This window comes from Mesoplodon bidens (assembly GCF_964165515.1).
Source record: "Mesoplodon bidens genome assembly, chromosome: 10".
Lineage (NCBI taxonomy): Eukaryota > Metazoa > Chordata > Mammalia > Artiodactyla > Ziphiidae > Mesoplodon > Mesoplodon bidens.
Genome location: NC_138172.1, coordinates 38,628,426 through 38,642,899, shown reverse-complemented (window position 1 = coordinate 38,642,899; position 14,474 = coordinate 38,628,426). Strand labels below are relative to the sequence as shown.

Here is a 14,474-nt window from a genome sequence, read left to right as displayed (position 1 = left end):
TATCAGACAGTGAATATGTTTGACAATGTACAAGCATATCTGATGAAAGGTTTTGGTAAATCTTAATCAAGAATAGTCCTGTACAGCCTCTTCAATAAGTGGTGCTGGGAAAACTGGACAGGGACATGTAAAAGTATGAGATTAGATCACTCCCTAACACCATACACAAAAATAAGCTCAAAATGGATTAAAGACCTAAATGTAAGGTCAGAAACTATCAAACTCTTAGAGGAAAACATAGGCAGAACACTCTATGACATAAATCACAGCAAGATCCTTTTTGACCCACCTCCTAGAGAAATGGAAATCTAAACAAATGGGACCTAATGAAACTTCAAAGCTTTTGCACAGCAAAGGAAACCATAAACAAGACCAAAAGACAACGCTCAGAATGGGAGAAAATATTTGCAAATGAAGCAACTGACAAAGGATTAATCTCCAGAATTTATAAGCAGCTCATGCAGCTCAATAACAAAAAAACAACCAACCCAAGCCAAAAATGGGCAGAAGACCTAAATAGACATTTCTCCAAAGAAGATATACAGGCTGCCAACAAACACATGAAAGAATGCTCAACATCATTAATCATCAGAGAAATGCAAATCAAAACTACAATGAGATATCATCTCACACCAGTCAGAATGGCCATCATCAAAAAATCTAGAAACAATAAATGCTGGAGAGGGTGTGGAGAAAAGGGAACACTCTTGCACTGCTGGTGGGAATGTGAATTGGTAGAGCCACTATGGAGAACAGTATGGAGGTTCCTTAAAAAACTACAAATAGAACTACCATATGACCCAGCAATCCCACTACTGGGCATATACCCTGAGAAAACCATAATTCAAAAAGAGTCATGTACCAAACAAAATGTTCATTGAAGCTCTATTTACAATAGCCCGGAGATGGAAACAACCTAAGTGTCCATCATCAGATGAATGGATAAAGAAGTTGTGCACATATATACAATGGAATATTACTCAGCCATAAAAAGAAACGAAATTGAGGGCCTCCCTGGTGGCGCAGTGGTTGAGAGTCCGCCTGCCGATGCAGGGGATACGGGTTCGTGCCCTGGTCTGGGAGGATCCCATATGCCGCGGAGCGGCTGGGCCCGTGAGCCATGGCCGCTGAGCCTGTGCATCCGGAGCCTGTGCTCCGCGACAGGAGAGGCCGCAACAGTGAGAGGCCTGCGTACCGCAAAAAAAAAAAAAAAAAAGAAACGAAATTGAGCTATTTGTAATGAGGTGGATAGACCTAGAGTCTGTCATACAGAGTGAAGTAAGTCAGAAAGAGAAAGACAAATACTGTATGCTAACACATATATATGGAATTTAAGAAAAAAAAATGTCATGAAGAACCTAGGGGTAAAACAGGAATAAAGACACAGACCTACTTGAGAATGGACTTGAGGATATGGGGAGGGGGAAGGGTAAGCTGTGACAAAGCGAGAGAGAGGCATGGACATATATACACTACCAAACGTAAGGTAGATAGCTAGTGGGAAGCAGCCGCATAGCATAGGGAGATCAGCTCGGTGCTTTGTGACCGCCTGGAGGGGTGGGATAGGGAGAGTGGGAGGGAGACGCAAGCGGGAAGGGATATGGGAACAGATGTATATGTATAACTGATTCACTTTGTTATAAAGCAGAAACTAACACACCATTGTGAAGCAATTATACTCCAATAAAGTTGTAAAAAAAAAAAAGACAGACAAATACCATATGATATCACTTATATGTGGAATCTAAAATATGACACAAACGAACCTATCTATGAAACAGAAACAGACACACAGATGTAGAGAACAGACTTGTGGTTGCCAAGGGGGGTGGGGAGGGATGGACTGGGAGTTGGGATTAGCAGGTGCAAATTATTATATATAGAATGGATAAATAACATGGTCCTACTGTATAGCACAGGGAACTATATTCTATATCCTGTAATAAACCATATGGAAAAGAATATGAAAAAGAATGTATATGTATGTATAACTGAATCACTTTGCTGTACAGCAGAAATTAACTGAACATTGTAAATCAACTATATTTCAATAAAATAAATTAAAAAAAAAAAGAATAGTCCCATATTTTAAAATGGCTGTATGGAGGACAAGTGCTGTCAGTAAGTTAGCAGCAGCACAGGGGCAGCTGTCTCATCTTTAGTCCCTGAGAGCGCTTTGTAATAGAAGCACAGGGGTACTGAAATGTATTGTCTCATGCACCCCTGAAACCACCCTGCAAAGGAGTTACCATCATTGCTACTTGGCATATGAGATAACCCAAGCCCAGAGAGAAGTGGCTTGCCTGAGGGCACATGGTGAATTAGCTGTAGCTTCTTGCCTATGTACATAACTGTAGAAGTTACTTTCTTGTGTGTTGCTCCAGTGAAGATACTCATTACAAGTGATGTGGCATTGACTGAGCGCCACTGCGTGCCGGGTATTATGCTAGTGTTGGGTGTACAGAAATGAAAATATCCCCCTCCCCCACTTAGTCTGAGACCTCTGTTGTTCTGGGATCATCTCTCTGCATGGGCAGTTTTCTTCAGCATTGATGCTACTCCTCTCTTGGGTGATCCGTTTGCCACTACTGTACCATCTTTCCTGTCAGGTTGGAGTGTTCTTAGCTGGGGAGAAAAACTCAGATCTTATTCCTGATGGTTGATCTGTAGGTTTTTTTGTTTGTTTTCAAGTGAACAAAAATTGAACTAGATCATTGGCTCTAAAAAGAGTAGTTGTTCACAGATTTTTAAAAAGTCCTGGGGATTTAATATACAGGGTTGTGACTGTAGTTAACAGTACTGTATTGGATATTTGAAGGTTCAGTAAGAGTTGATCTTTAAAGTTCCCATCACAAGGAAAACAAATCGTAACTATGTATGGTGATGGATGTTAACTAAACTTATTGTGGTAATCATTTTGCCGTATATACATATATCAAATCATCATGTTGTGTCCTAAAAGTAATACAATATTATTTGTTAATTATAGTTCAGAAAAAAAATAAATGTTCCCTTTTTTGACTTACATAGCATTTTGAGATGGTCTATGCTTATCTACTTGTCATAACTCTTCCATTAGACTCAGCTCTCTGAGGGCTAGGACACTCCCCTCCTCTGTGCTCACATAGCATTGTAAATGTCAGTGGAATTGAAATGAGTTGAATAAGGGTGAGAATTTCCTAACAAATGTTAATCTGGGCCCGAGAACCATCATCAGGGTGAAGTGACCCTATGATTAATTTTGGATTTTGAAAACTACTTGAAAATACAAACCAAAAAAAATAACCAGCTGGTGCAGATGGAAAGCTAGATAAAATAGAACCATATGCAGTTTTCAAAAATTTAGCAAGTAATCCTCAGTGCATATCTTCATAGTTTCATCTGTTTTATTATAAACCAGCAATCCTTATATGCATAGTTGAAGGAGAGAGAATTGAAAGTGCTTATAATATGTCAAAGTGATGATTTCATACAGGCCAATTTCATTCTTTCCAGATGGTATTTTGACATGTAAGTCAGATATTTTCCTAGTTTTCCTAATGAAAGCTGCAGGTACATACTCATTTGAGGTTTTAACATAGCAAAGTACCTGTTGGAAATCTTTCACACAGGCCTCCTTTGTCATGTTATTTCCATTGATGGGAATTCAGATACCTGGATCAGTTCTGTTTGACTTTTGTTAAAATCTCTAACCTGATAATATTTTACTTTTCTTCCAAACACCTATATTCCCAGTGAAATGGAATTAGGAAAACAAGACCAATAGAACTAAGTCCTCTTGAATCTCTATTAATATTTTTCATGGTGCTTTTTATATTCATAATGCTTTGTTTCCACAGAAATATTACTCCTTGTTTAAAGGGAAAAAATCCCTGTGTTTTCTTTTTCCTCAAAGATACCCAATAAAATTTAAAAAATTAATTTTTCCCTCTGCCTATGTCCTTTAAAATCCTGATTCTTTTTTACATTTCATAGTTGGTATGTATATTCTGGCCTTTTTCAAAGTCAACCAGTACTCTCCTAATGGGAAATTCAACTGGACTTGTTTATGTTCAGTTGGGTTTTTCTTGGTCAGTTTGAATATAGGGCTGCTCATCTCATTTGCTTAAATAAAAATCTTGGTGTATAACTGTTATGAAAACTGGGCTTGGTGTAGACTAACAGTTGGTTTGAATGATCAAGGGCCATGTTTGTCAGCATCACTGAGTCAGCTTTTCTAGGGACAGAGATAAAGAATTAGTTCTGGGATTGGATATTATTTATCAGGGCTTTGTTTTCTGTACCTTGTTTCCCCCTAAGCACCTGGTTAGCTATTATCACAGATACTTTTTGGGGGAACAGGCAACCACATGGTTAATGAAGATGGAGAAGAATTGAAAATTTAATATTACCTTTATAGATTTCCTTCCTTTGCCTTGTTCTCATCCTTCTCAACTGCAAAAAAAAGTATAAGGAGCATTCACATTTCTATGAGAAATCTATACATTTAGGTTAGAAAATGGAGTAAGATATACTTTTTAATAGTCATACAAATAAGCCACAAAGACCCATCAGCCCACCAGGTTTCTTCCCAGCATGTGATGATGGAAGAAAAAGGTAATAAAAGAGACTTTTTTATTACTCTTTTTAGGTGAGAATCTGTCTGTGGGACTGTTAACACTGAGTTTACCATCTTGATGATTCCAGATGGTTCCTAGCAATTCTGAATGCAAGGTTGGTTGGCAGTCTTCAGAACATTTAGGTCTCTGAGTGGAACATCTTCTGTGTCTACTAGAACTTTTTCTGTGAATTATAAAATTACATTTGAGAACTAAAGGAAAAAAATTCCAATTATCTCAATACAACCACTGTAATCATTTTTGTTTACAGTTGTGTCACATTACATCATTTTCAGATTTCTGTATATTCACCTGTGCTTGCTCAACTCCTCTCCCCTACCCCACACCCCATTTTCCCTCTCATGGAGTGAGCATGAGAGGTGGGGGTGTGACTCGGCTGTGACTTCAGGTGGTCTCTCCAGTTTTCTCTGAGTATGAGCATTCACTATGCTGGCTGTGATTCTGTTATTTAAAGTGATATATTTTTCATACATTATGGCCCTTAAATGCAAGCCAACCTCTTCATCTGGTGTCAGCCAAAAGAAAAGTGATCTGTTGCGACGCTGGAGGAAAAACTGGCAGTGTTGGACTTAACCTATGTTGAGAGATGGTATGTTCTTCACCTTGGGGTGTTCAAGTATGATATTGAAAATGCATGGTTTTCATCTCATATGCTGACTTTTGTCTCTGACCTCTGAATTAGATGCAACTTCATTGTATTTAATTCTAGTCCTTTTTCCTATACACATTTTATATAATTGTTCTCAATTTTAAAGTTTTAAAAATATACTATATTCAATATACTATATCAAGTATCTTATCATATTGTAATTTTTATAGCCATCATTTACAACAAGACTTTTGGGTTTCTGTCTTTTCAGAAGAATTTTGATAGCCAGTATATTCAATCCATGAAAGTGAATGCTTTCTAACTTGCACAGTCAGGCCCACTCACAATGGTTCTGCTATAGATATTTTAGAATAAAAATAACTGTTGTGCTCCAATTTCAGTATTTCTTAACTATAGACATAGTCTTATCTGTGCTTAGGCATGTGGGATCCTTTCTGTAATTGGGCTCTGTGGAGGTTGGAAATCAGATTAATTTATACAGTGTAGTGGTTAATAGCATCAATTTGAATCTGGACTGACTGGGTTTGAAGCCAGGTATTGCTACTTACCATTGAGGTGATTTTGAACAAATTACTTGTTCGTTCTTTGACTGCTTCCCCATGATGGGTAAAATGAAGTTAATAATATTTACCTTATAGGATAGTCATGTGAGGATTAACTATATGTAAAATATTTAGAATACAGTCTTGCACCTACAGGTGCTTTGTAAATATTACTTGGTATCATCACCCATTTTGGCAGTTTATGAAAATCCTTATAGTACAACTCTGAGTCTTGGACACACGAAATGCTTTGGATCAAGATTGGGTCCTTTTTAATTTTTATTTATTTATTTTTAAAGTTTTAGGTATTATAGTTAAAATTTTTTGCTTTTTCTGGCCGCACTGCATGGTTTGCGGCATCTTACTTCCCTGACCAGGGATCAAACCTGGACACCAGCAGTGAGAGCACCGAGTCATAACCACTGGACCACCAGGGAATTCCCTAAACTTTGAATTTCTGTTTTTGTTTGATAAAGTTTCAGGCAGAAGAAGTTGAATGTTGGGCTTATAAATTTAAATATTATATCTGAAGTACATTGTCAACATATAGTATCTCAGGACTGTATAGAGATGCTATTAGATGCTCATTATTTCTCCTCTAGATGCTCATTATGTCTCCTCTAGTATCTTTTCCTTTGCAGTGACATTAGTATCAAAGTCTGTTCGCAAAGTATGAATGTTGCCATGAATCCTTTCTTTTTCTGCATATAGATTCTGTGTGCTCCTCTGGGCCGCAATAGTTACTTCTTTAAGAACAGAAAGGAAACTCAGGGCTTTGCCAATTTGGTGTTGGTTCCCTGTGTTTTTCATTTTGGCAGCTACGGAGAGGGTTTGCTTTCCATACACCTGGACGCTCCTTTGACGATGTTCTGTAGAGGTAATCAACACACTTGAGAGTATATCTGCTTGTTACGTGGCTGCCCCTTTCTGATTGTGGACATACATTTGAATGTTTACAGTAGATACTTGGTGATAAAAGGCACCTTAGTTGCTTCTGCTCTTCTGCAGTGTTTCCCAAGAACACTCAGAGCCCTTTACAAAATGCAGAATGTTTTATGTATGAGATGTTCACTGAGTTGAATCAAGAAATCCACTTGAAAGGAAATATGTAACAAAACAATTTCTACTGTTAATAGGGTATATACAAATGCATATACTGTTTCTCTAAAGTAGTTTCATTTCTCCAAATAGTTACTAATCAGAGAAGACTGATTTTGTTGTGGTAAGTTTAAATAGAGATTCCAGGGGTTAGTTCTAATCTGTGTTGGTCAAAGCTGTGAAATCAGGTAGAAAGTCTCTGTCCACGTAAGGGGGTGCTGAGATTTCTAGTAGCTTTCTTTTCTTCCTGGTCATTTCCTAAAATTCAAAGGAAGAATCAAATTATACCATTGTAACATTTCATAATGAACTTGGAGTATGTAACAGATCTAAAGCCTTACCTATATCATAATAAAACACTTCAGGCCATTCATTCCATGTGACAAGGGATCCAACCCATTTCACCAAGTTTGGTCTGTTTTTAAGTTACATTTTCTCTTGCCCTAGCTTTTTTGTTGTTGTTTTCCTGTTCCTTTTTTTTTCCTTTTTTTGGCCTTTATTACCTTGATTCAATGATACCAGTTTTCTATTATTATATATACTTTGTGCTCAAAATTGACCTAGGTTTTGTGTGGTTTCTCTTTCCCTGAGTTTTATTTCTTTTTTTAAAAAAATAAATTTATTTGTGTTTTTTAAAAATTTTTTGGCTGTGTTGGGTCTTCATTGCTGCACACGGGGCTTTCTCTAGTTGTGGCAAGCGGGGGCTACTCTTCATTGCGGTGCGCAGGCTTCTCATTGTCGTGGCTTCTCTTGTTGCAGAGCACGGGCTCTAGAGCTCAGGCTCAGTAGTTTTGGCACACGGGCTTAGCTGCTCCGCGGCATGTGGGATCTTCCCGGGCCAGGGATCGAACCCGTGTTCCCTGCATTGGCAGGCGGATTCTTAACCACTGCACCACCAGGGAAGCCCCTGAGTTTTATTTCTTATTTGAACAAATCACATCTTTTTCTTGGTGTTCCATCTGCACAGTGTCACTCCTAAAGATGAACTTCTTTATCCCGTGAGGCAGTGGAGTGGAGGAAACATGGAAGCCACTTGTGGAGCATTGCTTTAATAAGTATATTTTTGTAGTCATATGGTGGCAGTATCAAGGAAATTATAGGATGGGGTTAGTGTTAGAGTTTATCAGCTTGTAAATCCCATGACTTCCCATCTCATGGGTCACGAGAGTCACAGATGACACTTGCTCAGGAAAATGGTGAAGGGTGTTTTGTGCTCTGATGGTACATACAATTCTTGAACATGTACTGATTGCTAACAATTCCTGTCTCTCCCCCAGCCTACCCCAACTTTGTGCATAAGCACAGTTTTGGACCCAGCCATTTGTGCTTACTTATGTTTTTACACCTTCTTCCTTTCATAAAGATTTTAGCTGGCTTATGACTTGAGTTGAAACAAGGAAAAAAAAAGAGGAGACCTGATATGGTCTGTCCCCTGCCAACCAGAAGCTTCCTGTGGTATATAGTTGCCTCAGTCTGTCAGCACTTCTGTCTTTGAAGGTGGTTTCTGCTTGATAAGTGGTGACTATTAGCATAGCTTTGAGATAATTGCTTCTCCTTCCTCTCTTGGGATACATTTTTTTTTTCCAGATACTTTCCTGTTCTTGTTGACCTTGTTTTTCCAGAAGACTCAGCCTGTGGTTAAAATGTTTCGGGTCCCCCTTTGAACTTTCTGTGGGATTACCCAATTCTGGGGCACCCTCACCAGATCATCAGTACTAAAGAGGGCAAAGAATCTTCTTGGTTAATAGAAAAGACCATTTTGGAATGACTTTCTAAGTCCAGAAACATCCAGACTTTCCTTCAGTACTTTTTTCTGTTTGGGGTAGCAGCTTTGCCTAGTACAGGGCGGGGGGGGGGGCTATGGGGAGGGCTTGTGTTTAAGGGGTTCAGAAACAGGGGATTTAAGTGTGTCTTTTGTGTTTTCAAGGCACTAACACCACTCCCGTCTGTATTTAAATGCTGTCCCCAGGTTACGACTATGGCTATGTCTGCGTGGAGTTTTCACTCTTGGAAGATGCCATCGGATGCATGGAGGCCAACCAGGTTGCTTTATACTTCGGTCAAATGATGCTGGAAGGATATATTTTTTATGTATGGGGAGGGAGGGCTTCAAATGATTTAACTTTGGAAAGGTACCAGAAATCTGTATTTGGAGCATACCACATTCCAACCAGGAGAAACTTTAAAAGAAGCTGGGAAGGTTTCTCTAGAAGAGTTAATGGGCACAGAGTGTATTTTAAAAAATAGCATTCAGTTGTAGTTCCACCATATTCCAAGGACAGTAGATGGAAAAAAATGACAGGTCTGGAGTGCTTTCCTTTGGGATGTGACTGAGCTTGGGATCCAGATGCAAAGAATGATCCTTGCCTGTCTGTGATCTGAAGGAACTTCCTGGCACAGGAATTCTAGGTCAGTACTTACACCCAGACCTAGGGTGAAGACCACTGATGGCAACTCCTATGGCACTCAGGTCCTGTCTGCATGTGCTACTTTTGGAGGAGGTCCAATGGGGAGAAGAGAGTTAGTTGTTGATTGTTGGGGTCTTTTGCATTCATCATTGTTCTTTGCAAATTGGGGTTTCGTACTCAAGTTCTTAGCTGCATATAGTCAGAGCTGGTGAATCTGAATCTGTACTTACCTTATGTTTGAAACACCTAGATGTATTTAGCTTGCCACCTAGAACTGTCATCTGGGTCTTTAATTGAACGCTGCCTGGTAGTTTTGGGAGGAATTATGAAATGGATAGAATCCTTGTCATTGTGTTTCCTTGGGAAAAGTTGCTTTCTTTGTGGTGTGTTAGTTCCTCCATCTGTAAAGTGGGAGAAAGAAGCTTAGTGATACAGTTTGATTTTTATGTGCCCACTGCCTGTGCTTAACATTGTGATTGCGATGCACCCAGAATCTTAAAAGAAGGCTCTGCCAGAGAAGAGTAGTATTGCATGAGAACTGTTCCTCTTTCATAGCCTAATGCCCTTTCATCAGCTTTGTTCCATTCAGCATGGCTCATCACACTTAACTTTTTCCCTTCTTTGACCATGTTCCCCCTTTATGGCAATGGAGATGACATGCTCTAAATCCTCTGTGGTCAAGAAGTAATCAGAGGAAACTTGATGTATCCATTCCTATTGTTAGTAGTATAAATACTGTTAGATCCTGAGAAAATGACTGCATTAGGACCATATCCCCTTGACAGAGTTCTTGTTGCCTGATTTGTTCAGTGTCCATCATTGAGTCTGTCATTTAACAGATACTAATTATGTGTCAGAAAATGCTATCTGCCAATATTTGGAGAGAGGAATAAAAGTCCTAGTCTGTATGCTTATGGTTGATTCCATTCTAACAATCTGTCCTAATTTGAGAACATTCATTTAATTCATAAGCATCTTGTTTTTATCAGTGAGTAATCTTTAAATCCTTTGCCACTGTACTAAAGAATATTGTGAGTGGTAGAAACATAAATGGGGAGTCATGGGAGATGCCATTTCTTTAGTGCCATTCTCCCAACTGTATGTTTCTCCTAGAGGGATATTGCTTTTTATCAGAGCTATTTAATCTTAAAAATAACCATATTGTGTCTTAACTGCCTCTTCCTTCTATCCCCCCAAACATCCTATCTAAAGTATCCAGCCTCCTAAAGAGTAATGTCAAATAGAACTAGGGCAGCCTTCTTTAAAAATAAAGATTATCCTTATGCTGGATTTCTGTTAGAGGTACATCTAGAAAAATGTTCATTTACACAAGCAGTGTCAAGGGGGTGTGGCCTATAAACATATCTCCCCTTACCCTTCCCACCCATTCTTTGAACACTCTTAGAACTCCCAGATCCCTCATGAATGACCTTTGCCCAGTGAATGGGACACCAGAATAAAGCAGGAGCAAGGCCAGAATTTTCCTAGATGTGAAATAGAATGTTTTGATGGGTAACCATGCTCTTGCATATGTCACTCTGTGCAGGAGAGCAAGTACGAGATAGCCTCTGTCTTCTAGGACCTTATAATCATACTAAGAAAGGTGACAGAGATTATGTGGTACTCATGGATTCCATAGAGTGTTCTCTCAGATAAACTCCAAATTCTGTCCAATAACATTTTCAGTATTCACTGGAGTTATTTGTTAATAAGACATCACCATATCCTTATTCAGTCAAACCCATTTCCTAGATTTTTATTCTTCCCCTAGCCATGGGACAGAGGTCACACTGCTAACACTGCCATGCAATAGAATCCTCTCGCTGAACTGCATAGACTTCATGACCCAGTCAGTATTCTTTTAATAACCTTTACCACAGCTCAGATGTGTACAAATCATTCTGATGAGAAAAATTTTGAGAATGGAATATTCAGGGGGATTTTTGTAATTAGGTAGTATAGAATAGAAAAGAGGAGTGTAGGTTCTATAGTCAGATGTTACTTCCTAGCTGGGTTGTCTCTGGCAAATTTCTTAACCTCCCTTGGCCTCAGTTCCCTCTGTTACCAGTACCTCATGGGACCCTGGAGTGGATTAAACGAGATCCTGCGTTCACGAGTGCCTGCTGTGTACTAGGCACCTTTCTGGATGCTGGAGATGCTGCAGTAAATGAGACAGATTATATAACTTCTGTTTTAGTGATAGAAGTCAGAGCATAAGCAATTAGACAAATTTAAAATAATATATGATAGGGCTTCCCTGGTGGCGCAGTGGCTGAGAGTCCGCCTGCCGATGCAGGGGACACGGGTTCGTGCCCTGGTCCGGGAAGATCCCACATGCCGCGGAGCGCCTGGGCCCGTGAGCCATGGCCACTGAGCCTGCGCGTCCGGAGGCTGTGCTCCGCAACAAGAGAGGCCGCAACAGTGAGAGGCCCGCGTACCGCAAAAAAAAAAAAAAAAAAAAAAAAAAAATATATATATATATATATATATATATATATGATAATGCTAAGTGCTATGAAGATAATGAAGCAGGGTATTGAGAGAATGCATATGAGGGCAGTTTTAGATGAGGTGGTTAGGGAAACTTCTTGAAGAATAACATAGAATTTGAGTAGTGACTCTTGGTGCATAATGTATACAGAACACTTAGCATAGCATCTGATACCTAGTAAGCATTTGAAATTAGACAGTCGTCTCCTCCTCCTCCTCTTCCTCTTCTTCATGTCAAGTAATTTCCAATCATAATTCCGGGAAAAAAATTTTTATATCTGGATTTTCCTTAAGGAAATGGATGTGGATCAAGCTCCCAATAACACAGCAGTTTAAAATCTTATGAGAAACATAAGAATGTGAGGGAAGAAGTCCTTACTCCTTGGAGTAAGGTGCAAGTGTTTGTGGAAGATGTCTATTCACCCATTCTCCTTCCTTCCAAGTTTTACTTATAGACCAAATTAGTATGAATTCTGAGTCACCATCTACAGGGCACCTTTGAGTAGTCTGTGTATATGCTTCTGAGGAGGGTTCTATGAAATGCTTTGGGTTGAGATTTTTATAACTCTTCACTATCCTGACTCTTGATGTGAAGTGTCTTTTATTTATCATTGACTGATACTTATAAGTCTGGGGAAGGGAATAAAGGAGCCTTCTGCCAGCTTGCTTTGTCAGATATTGTGGGGTATGTGTGCATAATGAGGTTGTTCAGGATGATAACTAAGGCCCCTCTAGCCCTTTCCCAGTGCCTTAATGGAGACATCAAACTAGTAGGATGCTCTGCAGCAGTACTGGGCATGGTGGCCAAGGGGACTCATCAGGGCATCACTTAGCCAGCAGCTGTCTGTCTGGGAAAGTAATTTCCTACAGAGGTCTGTCAGCTCATACCTTCACCATCTCTGTCTAGGAGAAGTAGAAAGCCAGCAAACACTGTGAGATGCAGAACCTTTTATTCTGTCCCTTCCTGGGAAAGGTATTTCTAGCAGTGTCATATACCCTTGGCTTTCTTTCTTGTCCAAGTCCCTGAGGATTGAGAATGACTATTATCTCCTTTCTCTTTGTGTGCCATTGCACTGGGACTTGGGGAGGGAGTAAGAAGCATTGTGTTAGAATATCTCTCAGTGGTTGCCCAGTTGTGCTAGTTCTCTCAAACTGTTGTCATTTGGTCTGCAGGATTTTATTTTCTCAAATTTGCAGGTGTGATGTTTGTTGCCTATTTCTGTTTGACCAAATAGTCACTAAAGTGCCCTTATAAAAGGGCTCTGGGAGAATAAGTCATTTCTCTGTAGTTTTTACTCAACTTTATTAGCATCAGTGACCTTCTTTATCTAAAGATGACTTGGCTACATGACAGAATCAGCCTGACTTTATAAAGTGCAAGGGAAAAGGATGCTGTTATCACCTAACATGAAAATTCCTTCAGACACTGGCTTTTTCTAGTATGTGGGATGAAGACTGTAGAATACATTAAGTTTTATGAAATAATGTTTTTTTGTGTCAACAAACTTAAGAGAGTTTGAGTTTTTGAAGATAACAGGATGGCCAGGGTATTTCTGAAGATATGTGAAGGAAGCCAAATCTTAAATGGGATCTGTCCTTGTGATTAAAATGAGATGAATAGGGAACGCTTATGTTTTGGGGGATGGGAAGACTTTGTTGAGGCCATGATGGAAAAAATGAGCTGAGACTCAGTTTCTTGGAATCTTATTTAAGTTGTTAGCAATATTGTATGAAACATTTCAGTACTTGAATTGTGTGCTTTCCAAGTAACAAAAAAAAATAATCTTTATAAATTCCTGCAAGGCTGTGGCATTGCCTAAACCCTCACCCTAAAACTACTTCACTGAAGAGAATGTGGCATCCTGGCCAGAGCTCAGCTGTATAACTTGTGGCTTGAGTCATGCCATTCTTTTTGGAAATTTCAATTTCAGTACCCTCTCCTGAGTGCCCTCAGTAGAGGTATTGGTGGGAAACAGAAAGGAAAATGAATTCTAAAATGTGTGTAAATCAACAATTATTGAAGATTCTCACTCTCCGGAGAGTTGGGGTATTCTGGAGAATTAAAAATGATTTTAAGGGGGACTTCCGTGGTGTTGCAGTGGTTGAGACTCTGAGCTCCCAGTGCTGGGGGCCCAGATTCAATACTGGGTCAGGGAACTAGATCCCACATGCATGCTGCAACTAAGAGTTTGCATGCCACAACTAAGGAGCCTGCCTGCTGCAACTAAGACCCGGCACAACCAACCAAATAAATAAATAAATAAAATATTTTTAACAAATGATTTTAAGGATTGATGATCTGATTATGCAGTTTGGTTATCTGTCTGGTGATTGAGTCTTGGCTGGGCACCAGGCAATATATCATAGTAGTTAAATATATGGACTCTGATCTCCATCCAACTAGCTCAGTAGGTAAATACATGGACTCTGGAGGCAGACTACTCGGGGTTGCTTCTCAGCTCTGTAACCTTCTACTATGTAACTTGGGCAAGTGGCATAACATAACATCTCTGTGTCTCAATGTCTTCTCATACTTCTAGGGATTAAAGAGTTAATGCATGTAAGGTGATTAGAACTGGGCCTGGCACGCAGTGAACATTGAGTGTTTATTTGTTATTAACACACAACTTCTAATCTGACTGGACAAGAAAGTCCTAAATTATAGCAGCTCCAGTTTTGGCTTCATGGAGTATATGGTTAAAAAAGG

The 14,474-nt window shown here is 39.4% G+C and overlaps 1 protein-coding gene across 1 annotated transcript in view; it reads left to right on the top strand.

Annotated features, from left to right (window-relative positions):
* Positions 1-14,474, top strand: part of RBM6 (RNA binding motif protein 6) — a 107,484-nt gene that overhangs the window by 37,702 nt on the left and 55,308 nt on the right. The window contains exon 6 of the mRNA XM_081245411.1: positions 8,839-8,912. Within this exon, the coding sequence (XP_081101537.1) occupies positions 8,839-8,912 (74 nt within the window). The remainder of the gene's footprint in view (positions 1-8,838; positions 8,913-14,474) is intronic.